Source organism: Trichechus manatus, unplaced genomic scaffold (assembly GCF_000243295.1).
Source record: "Trichechus manatus latirostris isolate Lorelei unplaced genomic scaffold, TriManLat1.0 scaffold00108, whole genome shotgun sequence".
NCBI classification, from domain to species: Eukaryota; Metazoa; Chordata; class Mammalia; order Sirenia; family Trichechidae; genus Trichechus; species Trichechus manatus.
Genome location: NW_004444044.1, coordinates 3375080 through 3398194, shown reverse-complemented (window position 1 = coordinate 3398194; position 23115 = coordinate 3375080). Strand labels below are relative to the sequence as shown.

At 37.5% G+C, this 23115-nt stretch overlaps 1 protein-coding gene across 3 annotated transcripts in view; it reads left to right on the top strand.

Moving 5' to 3' along the window:
- Positions 1 to 23115, top strand: part of SLC4A4 (solute carrier family 4 member 4) — a 410477-nt gene that overhangs the window by 214291 nt on the left and 173071 nt on the right. For all 3 annotated transcript variants that reach the window (XM_004383322.1, XM_004383323.2, XM_004383321.1), the window contains exon 7: positions 14819 to 14895. In XM_004383322.1, coding sequence (XP_004383379.1) covers positions 14819 to 14895 — 77 coding nt within the window. The remainder of the gene's footprint in view (positions 1 to 14818; positions 14896 to 23115) is intronic.

Genomic DNA, 23115 nt, shown 5'->3' with positions numbered 1-23115 from the left:
AATTTGCTTTGCTCTTCAGAGACTAGAACCAGGTCCTATTGGTGAACAGTTTAGGAAAGAAGATATTGGCTTGACACTCATGAAATTTTGGATAAGGATTTGAATGTAAGTTTTAGAGTTCAGTAATTTTCCAAGGGGATAGAAGACCTGATCCAGGTCTTAGTTTTCCCAAGTTCAAGCTGGTGAAGCCCTGTTGGCAAGTATGTAGTCCCATTCCTCTTGTATGAGGATGCAGGTCTTTCCCACCAGGGGACCTTTGTACATCAGCTTCTTTGGAGGGAAAGAGGGCTGTAGGCACCAACTCCCCAGTACTAGAAAATTATAAAATGGGGCAAGGGCTTCTATTTTTGAAAAGCCTTAGTTAAGTCCGAGAGCATATGAGGATGTGCATTATTTCTAAGATGATGAATGGAAGAAGTTCTGTGTATTTAAATGAAAGCCAGTGTTTTCTGAGCACGTGTGTGCTTTGGTTGGCACTTTGAATGCAATCTACATGCTGTTTCCTCGGTCCATCCAAAGACTGCTGCCTACCTGGGAAATTGAGGCAGTTTACCGCATGTGAGAAGGGGCTTTGCCACAATGAAATAGATGGCTTTATTAAGCAAGTTTTCTGTCATCCAAAGTATACAAGCAAATATTAAGAGACTGGCTATGTCTGATGTCATAGGAGAAAACCTGGGAAAGAATTTGGTTAGATGATCTCTGAATATCCTTTAACTCTGTGATTCTATGAGCCACATCTATAATAACATACCCAATGTTCCAGAGAATCATCCCGTGGGGTATCTAAACTTATTGTACCCTCTGTATTGTATTCCTGGGCCAGAGATCATGTACAATTCAGACAAAATTCCAGTAGTACTGTATTAGAGGGATTTCTGATGCTAAAGTTTTGATACTGATTTGGATTATTCTTATTATTATATGAGTTTCTTTCTGATTCTTTGTCCTTCATCTTGGTTCAGCAGAAAATGACTTTTTTAGAAAGCACCTTTGCCCACTGGATTTTAGCAATCTTTAAACAGTATAACCAGACCCAGTGAAGCATTCTCAGAGTCTCTGCATTTTTTTTCCTTAAGGCTTCATATATTTTAGTACTTATTCCTTTTCCACCCAACTCATATTCCATGGGACTGCAGTTCTAAGTATAGAAAGGTTTATATTGCCCTCAAGTCAGAACGACAGATGCTATAACGAACTAAGGCTACAATCTCCTTGAGAGAACATTAGAAAATACCATTAAAAACTTTCTATCCCCATGATGTACATACATAAGTCAGCGAGGTATATATTGCATAGGTAATTATTGCAAGCAAATAATTACTCAGTGAGACATCTCTTTTGCTAGAAGCCTCCTAACTTTGGTTTGCATGAAGTCTTCACGTGCCCTGTGTGTGATGAATGTTGTTCTTGTATGCTGTTGAGTCGATTCCAACCCATAGCGATCCTATAGGACAGAGGAGAACTACCCCATAGAGTTTCCAAGGAGTGGCTGGTGAATTCAAACTGCCGACCTTTTGGTTAGCAGCCGAGCTCTTAACCATTTTGCCACCAGGGCTCCAGTGATGAATAGCAGCTACCTTTAGGCCTCAGTTCTCATTTCTTGAGTTGGCTCAGATGATTCCAACTCCCACCTTGGGATATGTATTAGGACTGCAGTTCTCTAAATTCATCGACTTAGACTGGAAAATTACAAAGGATGAGTGATTATGGGATCGCGACCATGACAATCTAGTTCACAGTTTCCTAAGGATCTTGATTTCAGAGGTGATTTATGCAGGTGATTGTGGGGCAAAGGGAAAGAGAAGAAAGCTAACATGTTTTGAACGTCTGTGCAGAACACTTCCTCGTGTTTTCTTATATAATCCTTATAGAAACTCTGTGAGAGAGAGATTATTACTCCCTCTATACAATCTTTTCTCACTGTGGTATTGTCTTTTTTCCATGATATCATGGTGGTGATCATGGTGAGAAATTGGACATAAATGATCTCTTGGGTTCCTTTTATATTTATCTTTCTGGACCTACTAGGATCATTACAGAGAGGGTAAGGCCCCACTCCTATCCCCAGAAAAATGATGGCTGTGGTGGTTAGTGTCAGGTAGTGCTGTTAAATATCCTCACCCTTGGAACTTCTTAGGTATGATTTCAGACTAAGACAATATCCGCTCAGAATTATAAGCATCTCAGTTCAGCTTGGGCTTTTCAGTAAGAAGGAAATCCTGGACCCGTATTCCGATCAGGATTCCCCAGAGTAACAATTGGATGTCTTGAGGCCTCAGAGCTATCACACTATTTGGAGCCTACATGTCACTTTAGCTGAATTCATAATAAACCTCCTTATAGGGTTGCTGTGAGTTAGAATTGACTTGATGGCAGTGGGTTTTATGGGGGGAGAAAATGAGTGTATGATCAAGTGCACATCAGGAAAAGTGCTGTGCCCTGACTTTGCTCTAATTCTGACTTAAGGCATTTAATTGTGGAAAGCCTTCACGGCCCTTTAGTGAGAGAGGCATTATGAGCCCAGACTTGTTTGTGTTTTTCTTTCCTGGAGGCTTTTTGCTGAATTGTGGGAGACCTATAGTCAGCGATTGCCCAGTGAGAAACTAACTGAAAGTGCCTTCAGCAAGGCCATGACAAGGAGTCACTGCATGAGGAAGCCATTTTGACCGGCCTTTCCCCTCGATCTCACGTTTTTTCAGTCACAAGCCTAGAACAGTGAGGAAAGACTACATTTTTAAGGGGAGGCCCAGAGAATGTGTCTGATAATCTTACAAAGTTTCATATCCCTCTGTCTCTGTCTCAATCTTTATATTTATTTGTCTACATATGTAAGACTATGCCAAATGACTTGTTTTTCTGCACATATTCATACTTTTCACGTGTATGGGTTTTTGGTGACTAAAGCTATAGTTTGGAATCTTTGATAATTCAGACAGAGCTTTCAGGGAAAATTTACTGTGTAATTTTTTTCTTTTTAATTGTGTGAATAGTGTTTCATGGAAAATGCTAAAAGTTTTAATAAAAAAATTGATTTTGCGTGCACTTCAATTTTTTATATCCATGTTTGTATGAAAATTTGACTTTAAATCTCCTAACCTTGACTACTAGTAAATAATATTTTAACTGAATTTTAAAATAGATTTAATTATTTTATCATATGATATATACATGTATTATGTTTTTATAAAAGTTTCATGTGCAAATTATTATGAAATTGAAAAACAGAAGGATTTTCAAAGAAAAACAAACCCCTTTGCTTCATTCTTACTGTTCCAGGCCTGTCTCATGACAACCACTTTTAACTGTTTCAGTTGTTTCTAACTTTTTTCTTTTAATGTTTTTTTTGGTGGTTGTCTTTGTATCTCTATATAGTAAGTTTATCTTGCTATTTCTGATTTATCAGTCTTAGATACTATTTATTAATTTATTGCTGTGATAGAAAAAGTTTTACCTGATTTGTTCAAATATTTTTCCTTTCTTCATATATGTTATTCTTAGTTCCATTATTAATAACATTTATAATTTTAAATAGTAAGTCTATACTTTTCTTTTTCTGGAAATTATTGACAAGATCTTTTGATTTCTTACCTTGCAAGAAAAGGATATTAGCACCCCTACTTTTTCATGCATCTCTCCTCACAGCTTCCACTTACATACTTCTGTCATTGGTATTTTTACTTTCTATTGGTTAAATTTATATTCTCATCTCTATCTATAAATAAATTCTGTGTTTTCTCTATTATTTGATTCTAAAGTTGGAAATCCATAAATAGCATTTATATTATTGTGACTATGTGAATATAGCTCACTCTAACACTATGTAATCCACTTGCCATCAAGTCTATTCCAATTCAGAGTGACCCCAGAGGACAGAGTAGAACTGCCCCATAGAGTTTCCAAGGCTGTAATCTTTATGGAAGCAGACTTCCACATCTTTCTCACTCAGAGCGGCTTAACCACTGCGCCACCAGGTCTCCCTAACACTACATAATGGGCTATAATTACATTACTTTCTTGTAGAGTTTACTTATTTATTTATTGAAACCTGGAGTTTAAAATTGCCTTTCTGTGTTTTTCAAATTACCTATTGTCACTGCATTCTCAAGTTCTTCAATACCTCAAGGATACCAATAAATCTGTAGGATCCCTTGGTATCTCCTTTCTGCAGGACCTGTCCCTCCGTTCAGATTTCTCCTCCCCTACACCAGCTACCTGCTCTGTAAGAGAATGATTGTTTTCTAGAAGTGTTGCACAGCTGCTATTCTGGCACTTACTTTCATTATTCTCCTGAGTTGCAGACCACACATCTATCTTTCTTAGTTCATTACCTCATTTTGCTAAATCACATTCTCAGTTAACTTTGTTTGAAAGGGCATATGAAGGTTAACATTTTTGAGGGTTTTTTTTTTTTTTTTACCTGAAAGTTTCTTTATTGGTTTTTTACTTTCAGTTGATGGTTTGGATGAGTATAGAATTCTAGGTTGAAAATAATTTTCGTTCAGGTATTTGAAAGCACGATTCCATTATCTTTTGCTATTTTGTGTTGTTTACAAGAATTCCAAAGTCTAATTCTTTTTATTTTCCCTCTCTATTTAGAAACTTTTAGGATATTCTTTTCATTTTTGATGTTGTGAAGTTTCACAATGATTCATCACATACGTAGCTGGATTTTTATTTATTTTTTGTGTTTTTTTGTTTATTTTCCCTTGGGAGCCTTGTGATCTGAAGAAACATGTCCTTTAGCTTTGGGATGTTCTGTGATAATGTTCTCTTTTCCATTTTTCTTGTTCTGGTTTAATGGGATGACTAATGATCATATATTGGCCTTCTTGGATTGAACTTCGATGTCTCTTATCTTTTCTGTCGTATTTTCTGATTCTTTGTCCTTTTCCTCGTTCTCCCCACGTCATACTTTTTTTTTTTATTGTACTTTAGACGAAGGTTTACAGAGCAAAGAAGTTTCTCCTTAAACAATTAATACATATATTGTTTTGTGACGTTGGTTGCCAACCCCACTACATGTCAACACTCTCTGCTTCTTGACCTTGGGTTCCCCATTACCAGCTTTCTTGTCCCCTCCTGCCTTCTTGTCCTTGCCCCTGGGCTGGTGTGTCTATTTAGTCTCGTTTTGTTTTATGGGCCTGTCTAATCTTTGGCTGAAGGGTGACTGAGCTATAAGGGTGTCCGGGGACTATACTCTTGGGGTTTCTCCAGTCTCTGTCAGATCAGTAAGTCTAGTCTTTTTTTTTTGTGAATTAGAATTTTGTTTTACATTTTTCTCCAGCTCTGTCCGGGACCCTCTATTGTGATCCCTGTCAGAGCAGTCAGTGGTGGTAACTGGACTAGTTGTGCTGGACTGAGTCTGGTGGAAGCTGTGGTTGTGGTGATCCCTTAGTCCTCTGGACTGATCTTTCTCTTGTGTCTTTGGTTTTCTTCATTCTCCTTTGCTCCAGACAGGACCCATGTCACACTTCGTGAAAGATTGTCTTGATTTTATTTTCTAAGCCTTATATTAAGTTTTTTTTTTTAAGTCATATATTTATTTGTTAATATATGTTATATATTAACTGTATGTTAGTTCTAAAATCTTTTACTTGCTTACATTATTTTCATAGCATCCTGGCCATGTTTTATGAGTATAATATCTTCTCAAATCTCTCTACAAACTTACAAAATTTTTTATTTTAAGTTTTCTAAATGGTATTTTTCTGAAGTATTTTTTTTTCTTCTGTTTTTAAGCCTTGGGCTTCCTTTCTCCAGTGTCTAATGATCCTCATTTGTCCATTTTTATTTAAGAAAGAGGATTTATTTTAGAGTGAACAGGAAGGGCTTTCCTGAGGGATTCCCTAAATTCCAGAATCCTGAGGAATTTAAGGTTCAAACACCTGCACTAGTTGCCTTGGTCTTTTCAGAATGCCGCTTTATCCAGGAACCCTTCTTATTTTTGGCCTGTAGTGTAAATGCAAGGAGCCCTGGTGGCATAGTGGTTAAGCGCTCTGCTGTTAACCGAAAGGTCAGCAGTTTGAACCCACCAGTCGCTCTGCGGGAGGAAGATGTGGTATTCCGCTTCTGTAAAGATTACAGCCTTGAAAACCATATGGGGAGTTCTCCTGTGTCCTATAGGGTTGCTCTGAGTTGGAATCGACTCAACGGCAGTGGGTTTGGTGTTTGGTTTGCCTTGGCTGCCGGCAAGGGGTGGTGTTAAACCTTGGCTGCCGCTCACTGGGGTTGTATTAAACATTCTGTGTATAGACTTTCCATGAATTCATCGCTTTCAGGCTGCATCTTACTCCTGTCTCCGTTTTACTTGCATCTTCCAGTCTGGAACTTCTCCAGGTTTACAGGGAGGATCTGCTCTCTCTCTCTTTTTTTTTTTTTTTAACTACATGCCCTTCTGCATATGTTTTACACTACAATTTCTAAATAGTATAAATAGCATCAGGTTCTATTACTCTATCTGCTCTTCTTCTTCCAGAAACTTTTTGAAGTTCCTTGTCTGTGCTGGTCTCCTATTTTTTTTAATTGATGTGTGTGTGTATATATATATGTTTTTATATATTTAATTTTTTAATCTATCATTTTAAAAGTAGGAAGAGAGAAAAGATAAACCCATTTACTAAGTCACATTCTAAGTTTACCGTCTTGAATTGGCAGCCTTCTTAAATATTTTATATTTAGGCACTTCATCAATCCAGAGAATTCCTGTATTAGTCTGAATTAGAGAAGATTTTTAAAAATCTTGGCTCTGGAGTCTACATACAGATACAAGAGAGTAGGCCAAACTTATAAAAGTAGACACTGGTACATGCCCTTGAAAATGTAGCTGCAGGAACCTAGTGAAATTCTTTAACTTAGCTTAGGGGCATTTAGTAAAAATCCATTTGGGTTAGTAGTACCTATTTGGAGTGAAGGAGGGAGCATGTTAATTTACTTCTATCATAATCCACCATTGATAGGTTTTTCCCACTTACTCTCTTACTGGCTAGTATAGGCTTTTTGAAGATGCTATTCTTTCTCTTTCTATTTCTGTGAGATAAGAAGGTCACAAATTATTTTATATACTTCCACCTACATTTTTTGGAGGGAATAACTTCTTGTTCATAGCTTGATATTGGGTATGTGTGTCTCTGTGTATATATGTGCTTATGTATGTGTGTTTGTATGTGTGTATGAGAGAGAAACTATTATAGAATCACAAATACTGTACTCAAAAGGACTATCGATTCCTTGAAGTACTTTTTAGTACTATTTAGTAAGTTTTCTAGACTTGCTTGTTTCTGAATGCTTCCTCAGTTGAGTAGAGATTTTTAATTGTCTTTTTTATGTGTACATGTGAAAGAGAATAAAACGCTTTTTAAAAAATTTGAAATACCTATATTAGAACATGGTAAAAATGAAATATCCAGTGCAATAATATTAGAATGGGAGTCACCATAGCTTAGAGCATTTTGCTTTTGCTGAGTGAAATTTAAAAGGAATTAGAAAAAAATGAACCCTGTGTACTTGACACTGAGGTGTCTAAGATCTAATGTGCCCACAGAATAGTCAGAATATTCCAGAACAGGAGAGAATGGTATCACAGAAGTTAAAGTTAGAAAAGTTGTCAAGGGCAGTGTGGGCAGGAGAGGTTTCAAAAAGCAGAGAATGATCTTTAAGAGAAGAGAATGGTGTTAGTGAGATCTTAGGAATTTACCTGTGTCTGTTATGCACCTGTTTTAGTCATCTAGTGCTGCTGTTAACAGAAATCCCACAAGTGGATGGCTTTAACAAAGAGAAGTTTATTTCCTCACAGTAAAGTAGTCTAAAAGTCCAAATTCAGGGTGTTAGCTCCAGGGGAAGGCTTTCTCTCTGTCCGCCTTCTCATCCATGTTCCCCTGGACTAGGAGCTTCTCCGCACAGGGACCCCAGGTCCAAAGGATGCACTCTGCTCCGGGCACTGTTTTCTTGGCGATATAAGGTCCCCCTGTCTCTCTGCTCACTTCTCTTTTATATCTCAAGAGATTGCCTCAGGATACAATCCAATCTTGTAGATTAAGTCCTGCCTTACTAACACAACTGCCGCCCATCCTCCCTCAACATCAAAGAGGCAGAATTTACAACATATAGGAAAATCACATAGTACAGGGAATCATGGCCCAGCCAAATTGATACACACATTTCTGGGGGACATAATTCAATCCATAACAGCACCTAATACCAGCTTGCTGTGATTTCATCTCTGCAGACTTCCAGCTTTCCATGTAAGGATATCCTCGCCATTGCCTTTGTCCCATACATTAGGAAAGATTTCAACTGTTGGCTAGAATTTTGCTTGCATACTTCGATAGTTATCTGGGTCTTTTGATGTCTTCTCTCTTTCTCCAAATTTGCTCTCCATCCCAAGCAATCACATTCTTCTAGTTATTTCTGTCCCCCACCCCCACTCCCAGGCTTTTCTCTACTCTGAGACTCTCCTTTCCTTCAGCTGAGGTCCTGATACTGTCCTTCATTTCCTCTCTCATTCTCACCTCCTGATCCTTCCCTTGCAGGGAGTTGTTCCTTCTGCTCTTTATTGCTGCTTACCTCTGTTCCCAGTGCTAGCTGACAGGCTTCTAGCCAGTTTGGCAGAGTCTTAGTTCTGGGCCAGCTACAAACTTCTTCCTTATTTACTTTAAGATTTTCCAAGTCTGTAGGCTCTTGGAGTGTGCACACAGCATCTCCCTCTGTAGGAAACAGACTTCAAACAGTAAGTAGTGTTTATAGTAGTAACTCCAAATGGTGGTAAAATGACACCCAGTTGCTATTATTCATTCATTCACAAATATTTAATAACTGCCACTAGTGCCAGGCTCTAAAGATACAGCCATGAGCAAGATAAATGAAGGGCTTTGACTCTGGGCTCATGGAGGTTATGTTATATTTAAATCATGAGCAAGCAAACAAGAAAAATCCTCTGATCAAAACATGTAATAAAAAGTTAAACAAGCAAAAATACCCAAATTGATTTTCTTTTAGTTATGAAATTCCTTCAAAAGTCTCCCTTTGATGATATTTTTAACTTTTCTTAGTCTAATACTTAAATTTTAAATATTTCTGTGTTTAATTTGGGATTGGGGAATGGGAATGGTTGGAAGTCCTAAATGACATGTTTGTTAATATTTTTTGGGGTAGGGACATCTCTTGATATTCTGTTGTCATGGGAGACTCGGAAACTGGTCTGGCGAAATCCAAGCTTATCTTTTAGACATTCCTTTCAGACTTTCTCAATCAAACTCATTACAGGTAACCCAATTGATTTCTTTTTCTTGTTCCATTTTATTCTTGTTTTTAGTGGTTCAAATGGGAAAAAATTGGAGTTGGGGTAAATTGAAGCGTGGAAGACCAGTATGGAAATAATGGAGAATTGGCTGTATGTACGCTGTGGAATTTTACAAACACTTGGCTATGACTATGAGGCATTATTGCTTTTATAATTATATTACTATGGCTTTTAAAATCCTTTCTTCTCTGTCATAGAGCTGTGGTTTTCAGCTACTGTTTAATCATAGGGGCAAACAGTAGCTGAGCTCTCTCTCTCTCTTTTTCCTTTCTTTATGAAAATGAAAGTTTTCCTTCTTTGTAAAAATGAAAAAAGTAAAGAAACACAAACTCTATGTTTGGAAACAGCTAAGCTGTAAACAAAGATTGTATCTGTCTTAAACATCCTTAACTCACTGTAGTCGAGTCAGTTCTGACTCCTAGCGACCCCATAGGGTTTTCAAGGCTGTAAATCTCTGCAGAAGCAGACTGCCACATCTTTCTTCCAAGGAGCCACTGGTGGTTTTGAACAACCAACTTTTCGGATAGCAGTCAATTGCTTTAATCACTGTGCCACCAGGGCTCCTTAAACATCCTTAGTGACATTATATTGCACATAATTAATGTGAAAATAGACTGTATTCTTTGTGGCTGTGCATTAAATTTTATCTTCATTAGAATGATGAAATTTACATGCTTGTTTATGTAAATAATATGGAATGAGGCCAGTTTTTCTTCTTCAGAGGCAAATTATTTGGGATTAAGAGTTCCAGATTTAAGTCATGGTTTTATCACTTGCTGGGTGACTTTGAAGTTAACTTCTTTGAAGTTCGTTTTGCTTTTCGTTAGAGTAGTAATAATAATACTAACCTCAAAGTGTTGATATGAGGATTATGTAAGATAATGTAAATTAAAGCACCTAGCACTCAATTTAGTTGACCCTTAACCTTGTATAAAGATATTTTCTAGCAGGTTTGTTACATCAACAAAGAAAAAAAGATTGTCAGTGAGTCAGTGGGGTGCAGAAAACATTAACATGCATTATTCTGAAATTAAGGGACCCTCATGGCACAGTGGTTAAAGCGCTCGCCTGCTAACCAGAAGGTAGCAGTTTGAACCCAATAGTCGCTCCATGGGAAAAAAATGTGACAGTCTACTCCTGTAGAGCTTACAGCCTTGGAAACCATATGTCACAGTTCCATTCTCTCTTGTAGGATCGCTATGAGTTGGAATTGACTCCACAGCAATGGGTTTGGTTTATTCTGAATCTACATTTATTATTAGTTTTGGAATCCCAAGCAGTGCAAATCAGACTCATACCTCTGAATTTTTTGACATGAATGCTCATATTCAGTTATATGTCTGTTACTTGGTTATTTTCCATATTAAAATCGTTAATTATTTAGTTATTATTAAGAATAAAAATACTAGTTTATTCCATGGACTATGTGATCTTTGTTTTAGCTTGTCCCTGTGTTCTCTATTGGCTCATTTATAGAGGTATGAGGTGAGGGGCCTGGAAGGGGAGTTTATGTGCCATTGTATTACATGCATATTTACATTTTTATGTAGTATGTACACATTTAAATATCCTCTTATGCCTAATCTCTGTGTTCTCTCCTCACCTCTTTTTATTGTATCTAATAGGAATAATTGCAAAAGACTTTATGAATTGGTACATATGTGCTAAAGAATGACAATGATTTTTAAACTTAGTACGGAATGTAATTAATTTTTACAGAAGACAGTATGTACCTGCCAAGTGGGTACTTTGAAAATGAAATTGTTTTTGATTGTGTGAAACTGCTTGAAAATGTGATTCCCCAAAGCTTTCTTTTTCTTATATTCAGAAGACAGTGACATGGAAATTAATTATGACTATGCACTTGAGCTGGTTCTTCTTTTTTTTTTTAAATCAAACTTAAAAAACAAAGTTTCTTTGGGCCAAGAGCAATCATAAGATATTTGCAGGCCCTGGATTTTAGATGTAAAAGGCCCACTAGTGGTAGCATTGAGTGAATGAATTACCACCTGCACAAGAAGTAACATACTTTAGGGTACCTTTGCATTTCACTTTTTTGGTACAAGGTGGCATTTTTCTCTACAACCTCTACTCCCTCAGGATTGCAGTATAATGAGTTTGCGTTATAGTTCAAAAACTTTGAATAGGAAGTGCTAATTTACTCTGACAATGTTTCTTATTGAATGTCAAGTGCAAAATATCCACAATAGAACATTGTTAGGTACCTATAGTGTAACAGCTTCCCTGGTTTGCTAAAATGCCACTCACAAATTTCGGATTCCCAGATATAGTCTGGGCTGTAATCTCTTTTGGCTCTTGTCCTTGTCTTCTTTGATTTGGGTGATATGTTTCTGGAAAAGGCTGATTAAACAGTGAGTTTCCAAAACAAACTTATTTATTGGTTGTGTAGGTGAAGATTTAGAGGAAAAGCCAAGTGTGGTCATTTTTGTGTGTAAAATAGCAAGGATGCTAATTTAATGATTTACTTGAGATATGATAGTTTGGAGCAGTGACTTGGAGGAGGGCAAGGTTATTAGAATTCTCCTTCTGCTTATTCTAACCTATATATGTTTCTCTCAACTCAAATTCCTCCTGGGCATATCCTTCTCTTAAGATAAGTGGTTTATTTAGGGCGTGGGTTCTTAAACTGTAGTGTGCTTCAGACTCACTTGGAGGGTTTGTAAAAGCCTTCATTGCTGGGCCCCACACCCAGAGTTTTTATATAGTTGGTCTAGGATAGGGCCCAAGAATTTGTATTTCTAACAAGTGCCCAGTTAATGCTGCTGCTGCTGATCTAGGGACTGCACTTCAGGAACCACTGATTTAGACCATAGCAAAGTGGGAAGCATTTGTCTCTGGTTCAAGGGGTTGTTGGTGGTGGGGTGGTAGTTTGCTAGGGAGGGAGGTGGGAAAAGATTGAAGAATGCTGATCTTCTTGCTTAGTTACCTAGAAATGTTGACTTCAGAATTCCTTCAGCGTATTGTAAAGTCAAACATTAGTGAAGTTGTTAATATTAATTACTTTTATTAATGAGAATCAGATCAAGTTAGGAAGGATAATAGATTTTATTGCTTTATAACATCAGTCTCCTTTTTCTATCAGATTCCTATATTTTCCTTTGCCTTTCTCTCTCTTCCCCAGTGTAGTGTGGCTATGGATAACCCACTGCTGTTGTGTTGATTCTGGCTCATAGCAACTCTATAGGACAGAGTAGAACTGCTGCATAGATTTTAATCTTTATGGAAGCAGACTGCCACATCTTTCTCCCATGGAGCGTCTGGTGGGTTCGAATTGCCAACCTTTCGGTTAGCAGCCGAGCGCTTAACCACTGCACCACCAGGTCTAGCCACACTATAACTGTCTTTCAGAAATGAGAGAAAAAGTGAAGCAGTATATGAGATTTCTTGGAAAAGTTGTAACATCAATGAAGTTTTCATCGTTACAATAGAAACCTTATTCATTTGATTCCAACCTATTCAGATTTTATAGCAGTTAGGACGTGCTTGGACTGAATTGTACCTTTGCAGTATTTATAAAGGGTTTCCAAAGCAAATCCATGAGTTTAGGATCTTGCCCCAGGAAGTTTAAATTACTTAATGAAAAATTGCTTTCAAATTATTTTAATACCACCATTTACACACAATTGATTTGATAATTACAAATGAGTCTTATGTATTCATTTGCATAAGATTAGTTTAAATTGTAATTATGATTAGGAGTGCTAAAGCTTCATTGCCTTAAGAATATACTTAGATTTCTTCATTAATTCAGACAGAATTTGTGCCCAGTTAGTCCAAATAAATGGCTATGTTTTTTAATATAAAGTGCAAAATTATACCTACTCATCATTTTCTGTTAGTTTCAAGCCCAGAATTATTTGAAGGCATTCAAGTATGTACCTGGTGTCTTTTGTATTGAAGGGACATGAGAAACCTCGTATGTGATTCAAGGAAGAAAATGTGGTTTTTAAAGGGGTTCTTTTAATTTTGCTCGTAAAGCAGTTTTTCAGATGTTACTTTCCTTTGGAAAATGTCTATGCTCAAATTTTCCTAGAATAAAATACCCCCACCAGGTGAAGGATTTAAGAGATCTAGGCCATGCTTACTCAATGAAGTGCAGCAGAGTGGAAAATATCCTGTCTTGTCAGCTCAAGAAAATTATGATTCTTCTGATCTAGTAGTTAAAAGCAATTATATTATTTAAAAAGCTGCTGTTGTATAGACATTAAATTATTAAGAGTAGATTTTAGTCTTTTGTAAAATTGTGTTTTAAAGTTTCTCTCTGAAGGAACCAAAGTCTGTAATCCAAGGACTTATCTGGAAGCAAATGTGAAGCTGCATCCGAACTAAAGTGCTTATTTTCAACCCTCATCCTCTAGCCGTGAAGAACAGACTGAGTCAGATCATTGTGGATTAATGATGAATGCATTACTCAGCACCCTGCAGGGATTGGGTCAGACACCTTGGCTTCAACAAGTTACTCTTTTGCTTAGTAAGCTTAGAAATTTCAGGTCCAACTGCAGAATGAAAGTTTAGTATTCTATTGATTAACATGGTCTACCTTAAAATGGTCTATCACTCTTCTAGATGTCCCTCCTTTCTATTCTTGTTTAATGATATCTGAAATCATTGGATGGATTGCAAGTGAATTTTACCTACAGTAGCTGTATTGCCAGGGAAATTGGTTCCCATGTAGTATTCCTGATGAAATCAATTCTTTGACTTAAATAAGAATGAGGGAGAACCACCCAAAACCCATTGCCATTGAGTCGATTCCAACTCATAGCAACCCCGCAGGAGAGAGTAGAAGTGCCCCATAGGGCTTCCAAGGAGCGGCTGGTGGATTCGAACTGCCAACCTCTTGGTTAGCAGCCGAGCTCTTACCCACTGCACCACCAGGGCTCCAGAAGGGACATGCTTATTTTACTCTGGCAGATGGAAATAGAAGTAAAGGGCTCCTGTGATAGACCTGTTTTGAGACAAAAAATAGAGATCCTGGATCAGATTTCCATTAAGGAGAAAGATTTCGGATCATAGTGTCAGCTAGAGAAGGGAACACTGGTGGCTTTTTGAGTTGGTGAGAATGAGTGTTGCTCTTAGAAGGGTGCAGAGGCCTGAATGAGAGGAGGTCAGGCCTGCATTCAGGGGTGATTGGTGCTGAAGATGAAGAATAAGCCAGTCTCTGCAGGAGATAGGAAAAGAAAAGGACACCACTCAGTTAGGATATGTGTAGAGTAGAGGGCAGTGATGAAAGGTAAGGAGTAAATTAATTTTTATTATCTTAAAATAGAACCAGGCAAGAAGACTTAACAACGTAGTTGAGATTTTACATACTTTCCATTTAACTATGTTTATATTCCAACCTGGACTCTGGAAAACCCTCCAGGAGAATCTTAATGTGATTAAAACCATCATCACCATTCTCATTATCATCTGCTAGTATTTATTTATTATACAACCAGGGTCTTTCTGTTTTTAAAAAGAGCCTTTAATTAGAGTTCACTTTTATTTTCCCAGGTAGCCCAGCCATGACCCATAGGAATCTAACTTCCTCCAGTCTGAATGACATTTCTGATAAACCAGAGAAGGACCAGGTAAGTAAAGAATTCTTGCCTCTTTGAATATATATCTAAGAGATACTGGGAAAAGATTAGAGATGATGGTCTTAACTTAAAGTGGACCATTATGAGCAGATGGGGGCTGCAGTTTCTCTGAGGGAAGGAGAAGCAGTATCTGAAGGGATTTGGAGCTTAGTAAGACTTTGAGTATTGACTCCAGCACTAATAGTTGCATCTGCGTGGGCAGTTAGAGGTTTATTGTCAGGATTAAATGAGATAAAGTATTAAAGAAGTGCTTTGGTAAACTATAAAAGGCTAAGAAATGCTAGCAGTTGTTCACTTTTAGGGGATACTTCAGGTAAAGGTAATGATAATTAAGTTAGTCTCCTTAGCTGTATACTTATTTGTCTTTTAAAACATACAGTAAGTAGCCTTTTGGAAATAAATGAAGAGCAAACAGGTTTTAAATCTCTTTATTTGCATTCTTTTGAAAAGAACATTGTAGATATGTGGCCATTTTCTCAAATAGCTGGGTATCTGTGGAAGGATATTATGTTTTGTGAATATAGTGCATTGATAATTATAAAAGGATGCATCCTAAATAAAAAAAATCTCAAAGTTTCAAAGGAATGAAGAGATATATTTTTAAAATGACAGAAATCTTAACCTGTTCTCTCAGGGTTGTAGGGGAGTGGCATTTATTAGAAAGAGCAAGGAATGTGAAACAAGAAGACCTGGTCTTGTTCTTGATCTAAACCTTCCTATCTATGTGATGCTGGACATCAGTTTTCTCCTCTGATAAATGGGAATGATAATATGTAATTCATCTCAGAAAATCAAGTATCTGATTCTTGCTTTTATAACTTACTGTTTTTGTCCCTTGATATGATACAACAGTGTGACTCTAGTTGGCTTCATGTTTGACATGCTAGTTATATATCATTTGTACAAGCTTATTATTCTCTCTCGTTTTTTTATTTTTTTAAGGGATTTTGATGTCAAGGACACACACACACACACACACACACACACGTGTCTTTGAAGTTTCCTCTTTTCACACATTGTTATTTAAAATACAGCCATATTTACAATAGTATTCCTCTTGAACGGGCAATACTTGTTAACAGTGACAGGGGTTTATAGGCCTTGGTGAATTCTAAAACGAAGAGGAAAGATGAAACTCTGCTGTTTCTTCTGAATGACTTTTGGATTCGCTCTTCCTACTTCTCACTAGCGCCGCTGTACTTTTGGCCTTCATCTTCTCAAATGAGATTGCTAGAAGGGCCTTTGTAACTAATCTCTTCTTTAATCATTTTCTCCCAAGTCAATGCATTTTTTATATTACTGCCTTCTTATTTCTCCCCTGGCTCAAAAACTTACAGTGGCTTCCTACCACATTCAGTTTAGAATTCCCTATCTGACTTTTAAGATCCTCTGAAATTTGTTATTATCTTTCTTATTTTAATTTATATTCCTCAGGAAAGGGACTCTCTGTTTTGGTCTGGTCTAATATTTTTTTACTTTCCTCCCCCATTATTTTCAGATTTATTCTTGTCTCCCCTAGGCACACCCCCCAAATGCTGTTTTGCTAAGGTGGATTGCTCTCCTCCCTTACATCTGCCACCTCTTGAAATGATAAAGGAGAAGAAGACTTAAATATTGGATACGTTGTAGGTACATACCTATAGTGGAAGAGGAAAAACTCTGGACACTAGAACTTGTTGAAAATTTCACACAGAGCTGTCTTGCACATTTTGGCTCTATGCAGTGTTTACCAAACAGTGTTCTGATTATTTGTTTGCTTTCTCTTGAAAAGAACATGGTAGAAATGAGGCCATTTTCACAGATAGTTGGATATCTGTGGAAGGATATTAAGTTTCATGACTATAGGGATCTTGATATTGGATAAGGCAGTGTACTAATTAGGTTTAGGAATATCTGATAGACAGATCTTTTGAAAAAGGCTTTTTTTTTTTTTTTTTATCAAGGGAAGCTTGCCTCTTGTCAGAAATTTGTTGATAAACAGCTGGTAAATGCTGGCTGAGAGAAATTTCTTACTGTCTTGGGTGTCTTCGTATCTGGACACATGAAGAAGAAATTCGATGGCTTAAGATGCATATTACATAAGATTTTTATTCTTGTGTTAGAAGAAATATGTTGGAACACTATGTTTTTAAGGTATTGATTCTAGTATAAAACCCATGTGGTTATGGTCCTTATAATCAGAATCTTTGATGCTGATCACTAGCATTTTATAGTAATCAAGGTGCATGTTCAGATGAAGCCAGAAAGATTTAATTTAGGAGTTTGTTCTTTGTGTTTTCAAAGCCAGCAGATGAAGGTTGTTGAGCATACCATTGTCAGAGGAGCTATCCATCTACAATGTATCTGTTACGGTAGCCACAGTTAATCCAATGAGCTCCTCCCAAAAGGAAGAAAAAACTCCATCCTTTGCTTTCTCTCAGAGTTTGAAGTGAAGCCTATAACTGACCCATGATCTCTCTTAGAACTGAGTAGAGTAGGAATGCAAACTAATGTTTCTAGTTTTTATACTTAGTATTTTGCTGACTTCTATTCCAAATGTTCCTGTATCATTTTAGGGTGAGAAGAAGAAAATGGGCTTGCAAATAAGATGAAACTATGGGCACACACACACATACATACACATGGGGCTTTTATTTTTTTAACCTTCTTTTTTTTCTCTGTTTGAGTAGGAAATAAAGGTTGCCAGGCTCAAATTTGTTTTGAAAAAGCTTTCATAATTAATTAGCCAATGTCCTGGAAGTAAGCTTGGCAGTGAAGTCAAACTTGTCCTGTATATGTGTCCAAGTTGGCCCCAAAAACTTCCATCTGACCAGGATAGAAGTTTCTGATTGACTGGTTCTTCTGCCTGGATACAATGGGAACGGTTGTGATGGTGCCTCACAACTTCCTGGAGCTATTTAACGTCCCAGTAGTCCAAGAGATGGGTTTAATGTTTGGAGTTATGAAGGGAACAGAATTTCTCTTTCTGATAGCTACATAGGGGCAAAATTTGAGGGCATATTTTTTCTGAGATTCTGTTTTGGGAAAACAGAAGAAACAAATCTGTGGACTGCCCTTTTTCTTCCTAGCTCTGCCAAACCTACGTACTTATGATTTCAGTAGTGGCTGCTTTATTGAGAAATAGCTCAAAATAGTTTACAGCAGAAGAAGAGCATAGCCAAAATTTAGGTGATTCAATGTTTCAACAGTATTCCAACTTGGATGTTGTATTTATTAAGCAAAAAAACACCTGGGGAGAATTAGATTAAAAAAATTCATTTGGACTCATCTATTTATAAATCTGCATACATAATCTCTTTTATTTTGTTGCTGTGAAGGATTCTTTTTTCATTATCCAGTTATCTTCCCCAATTAGCTGAGATTGATTTATCTCTCCTTATTCCTTTTGTGTTCTTTAAAACATTTACGAGTGCAATGGAGGCTTATCAAAGGTGGTGGGTTCAGTTACACAATTTTCACATGAATATGCAATCAGCTGTGAGGATAAGAAAGCTCATCTTTCTCATCATTTTACCTTTTAGTTTTAACTCTGTTGTTGAAGTATTATTGGATTGACACGGTGGCTATAACAATGGGCTCAAATACAGTGATGATTGTGAGGATGGCGCAGGACAGGGCAACATTTCGTTCTATTATATATAAGGTTACTGTGAGTTGTAGCTGACAACAGCAACAACAGAAGTGCTATGCTTAGTGGTGCAATGGCTTAAAACAGCTTGAATTTTTTTTTCCCCAAGTTTATCAATGATGCAATAACTTCTAACAATTACATGGACAATTTTAAGTGAAATTGTAGTTTATAGATGTCATTGGATGTAGTAGATGTAGAAATACCTTGAAGATTCTCAGGGAGGCACTTAAGACTTATATAACCTTGTAATCTCCTTGTCTGGCTATGACTTCCATGGTATTCATTATTTAGCTAGCTTATCTGAGAATCTATCCCTTAGGTCTCCGGGTGGAATTCGGCCTAAGGTTAATTTCTAAAGTGTACTATAATCATTTTTTAGCACCATCTATTGCCTATTATATTAAAATATGCTTGGCTGCCTTAATTCCTATTTTTGAAGTCTTGGTCTTGTGCAGAAATAGAAAACCTAGATTTAACTTTTTTGTCAAAGAATGAGAGGATAAAATTGTTAAGCCGTGTACAAGTTTGAAATTGCTGAACCATGACTTCCTTAAAATAAAATATAGAAAGAAACATTCTGTAATTGAAGACTCCTAATCCTTTTCTTACACATGTATAATATAGGAATGAGTCAAGTAACTTCAGCTGGGATGACTTTTTCATCTTTTTGAAGGAATATTTCCATCCCAGGGCCCACATAAAGCTTCCATTAGCATTAATAGCTATTTCATATTCACAGTGACAGAAAAGTATAATAGCACCTCCTTTTCTTTTTAACAGCTCGGCTAGAAATCCCTGCAATTCACACTGAGTACTGGGTGGTCTCACTCCACTCCTCAGGGAAGGTGCAGTGGCTAAGAAAGGCTCAGATATCCTAGGTTATAATACTTGTCTTGCGCATGTTTTCAGTGACTAGTGAAACACTACTGTGTCAGGAGAGCTCCAAATTGAACCACATCTGTGAAGAATCTGAGAATAAAGGCATGTTGTGAGGAGGTGGTTACAGTAGATGGACAACACCATTAGTCAGTACAGTTTTGGTAACTGCAGTGGGCTTCCCTGTAGCTTAGCAGCTACAGCTTTCCTTCAGACTGGTGTCCTTGATGGGAATTTGTACCACCATTGCAGTGATTATCTTCCAGCCCCTTTCAAAGGGGATTAGTTTGCTGTTTAGATAATTAATCAAAACTGATGTTTGTCATCACCTTTTCTTTCTCTACAAGACAGTCCTTCTTCCACCTTATGCTGTCTCTCATATTCTTTAAAGCTGTCATGTTCTTAAAGGTTATTTGTAGTCTTTGAGAAGCACTGATATTAATACTGATTTCAAAAACCTGGGCATGTTAAAATTGGGACAGTTGAATTTTCCTGTTTTTATAATGCTAAGCTTCGTTGAAAGCCATTTATCTGGATCAGAAGCATTCGTTTAAAAACAGTTCTGTGTCAGCTTTAAAATGAAGTGGATAAACTTATGTCAGAAGTAAGCCAAGCTCTATCTTGTGTTTTCAGGTAAGAAAAAGAGGAGTGTTTTGTAAAATTTTAGACCTGTGGTTTCAAGTCACTACTAAGCTGCTGTAAGTTTGATCTTCTAAATCACTCTGTTATTGCCTGCTGCTATGGCTTGAATTCATTCATCATTCATTCATTTATTCAAAAAGTACATTCTATGCTAGACAGCATTCTTTTTTTTTTTCCAAGTACAGGAATTTATTGTCTCACAGTTTTGAAGGCTGAATTCAGGGCATCAGCAGGGTTAGGCTCTCTCTTTGTCAGCTCTAGGGGAAGGTCCTTCTTTGTCTCTTTTAGCTTCTAGTAGCTGCCAGCAAGCCTTGGTGTTCCTGGGCTTGTAGATGGCGTCTTCACATGGCATCTGTCTTCCCCTTAATGTCTATTCTGCTGTTTTTATAAGACACTACTCAGAAGTGAAAAGGTTCAGGACCTACACTACTCCAGTGTGACCTTATTAACATAGCAAAAGAAAACTCCTTTTCCCAAACAGGGTCATATTCACAGGTACGGGGGTTAGGATTTTCACATATCTTTGGGGGACACAATTCAGTCCATAACAGTTTCTTTTCCAATAGATAAGTGTACTTTTACCTTGGAATAAATACACTGCATAAGGAGGAACTGAGGCCCCCAGATATTAGGTATTCATGTGCATACCTAAAATTCAACAGCAAAATACCCAAGAAGTCTTTTGTATGAAGGATTATTTCTGTGTAGCTGTTGTTGTGTGCCATCTTGTTGATTCTGACTCATAGCAACCCTATATGACAGAGAACTGCCCCAGAGGGTTTCCTAGGCTCTAATCTTTTTTTTTTTCCCCATACAAAAATTTATACATACATTGTTACGTGACTCTAATTGCTCTCCCCATATTGTGACAGCACACTCCTCCTTTCCACCCCTGATTCCCCATGTCCATTCAACCAGCTCCTAACCCTATCTGCCTTCCCATCTCACATCCAGACAGAAGCTGCCCATTTAGTCTCTTGTATCTACTTGAGCTAAGAGGCACACTCCTCACAAGTATCACTTTATGTCTCACAGTCCAGTCCACTCCCTGTCTGATGAGTTGGCCTTGGAAATTGTTTTAGTTTTGGCCTGATGGAGAATCCAGGGGCCATGCTTTCCGGGGTTCCTCCAGTCTCTTACTCGAATTTGAGTTCTGCACCCCACCTTTCTCCTGCTCCATCCAGGACTTCTGTTGTGTTCCCTGTCAGGGCGACCATTGGGCTAGACAGCATTCTTAGTGGTGGGGTTTCAGAGGTGAATGAAACAGACGATCTTTTGGCTCATGAACTTTCCATGCTTTTGAGGGAGAGAGAGAAAATCAACAGCAAAAATAAGTAAACGAATAGCATAATTTCACATAGTGATAAATATTATCTTGAAAATAAAGCAGGAGAAGTACGGGAAAACTATTTTCGGTAGGAAGATTAGCCATGCAGGAGAAGATCCGGGGAAGAGGTTTCTAGACTGAGCAAAAAGCAAGAGTAAAGGCCTAAAGTGAGACATGAGAATGTTGTATTTAAGAAACACGGGGTGGGGTGGGGGAGATGCCAGAATGACTGGAGCAAAGGTAGCAAGTGTGCAGCAGTAGATGAGGTGAGGGAACTAGGTAGGGGGCTTTTCTGTTTTATTTTAATGCAATGAGTGCCATTATAGAATTTTTACCAGTAGAGTTGTATGCTCCAATTTACATTTTACAAAGATCACTGGAGATGCTCTTTGGTTGAGGGAGGGAATTTGCTAATGGTCTGGATCATCTGGTGTTGTTCTACGATTACACACTGTATGAGCACCTCAGTGCATTAAACTGAGAGCTTAGCAGACAATTTCTTAATGTATTTGCAATAGACGTCAAGATCTTACTCCTATTTGCAAAAGAAGTTCTTTTGTTCCCTAGAAGTGTTTGTAAGAAAGAAATTTCCTAGTTAAAATATTTTTCATTTAAAATTGTCTTATTTTTGCAGTAGAAGTGGACAAAGGCCACCTAGAACAGGAGATGGGGCTTTTGAGTGATTATGGTTGTACCTCCCATCCACTTGTTGATGTTATGGTTGGCTGACGTTAGGCATGCCATGCGGGTGAAACACATGACTCATGAAACCTTCTCTGGGGCTTTTCTGAGGAACAGCAACAGTGACAAGCATCTAAGTCTTTATGGTTCAGAAAGGAGCACTGGGGTGTGTAGGAATAGGACAGAGCCCCCGGGAGGGAATCCTGTGCCACCCTCTTACCTATAGCTATGAAAGAATTGAACTCCTGGAGCACCGAAGAGGTGTTCTTATATTCAGAATTTAACAAAAGGAATTGCAGCTATTCCATGTCTTAAATAATAAACTGGCGTGTTTGATATTTGATGTCACCTTTTTTTCTCTTTTCAACATGTAACCTTCTGCCTGTATCCCATTCAGCAAATATACTTAGGAGATATTGCAGAAAGTAGTAGAATGCTGTCAACAATTATTTTTTGGTAGAGGTCTACTCTCATGTAAAAGGTTACCTACCTCTGACCAAGACCTCCTTAAAAAATTTTTTTCCTCTTACAAGTGGCAAATCATTACAATACCAGAAAGCAGCAATACTTTATGATGAACAACAAAACAAAACAAAACTTTTATAATAGTTATAAATATATACATGTAATCATTTGTTACCTGGTATAGTAAAATGCTGGAGCCCTGGTGGCACAGTGGTTAAGTGTTCGGCTGCTAACCAAAAGGTGAGCGGTTTGAATCCACCGACTACTCCTTGGAAACCCTAGGGGGCAGTTCTACTCTGTCCTGTAGGGTCACTGTGAGTCAGGATTGACTTGATGGCAGTAAGTTTGTTTTTTTTAATAAAATGTTATTATTTATAATATTTTTTAAACCTTAGTTTTTTTTAATTTTTTCCCATACAAAAATTTACACATACATTGTTATGTGACTCTGATTGCTCTCCCCATACTGTGACAGCACACTCCTCCTTTTTACCCCTGATTCCCAATGTCCATTCAACCAGCTTCTAACCCTCTCTGCCTTTACATCTCACCTCTAGACAGAAGCTGCCCGTGTAGTCTCTTGTATCTA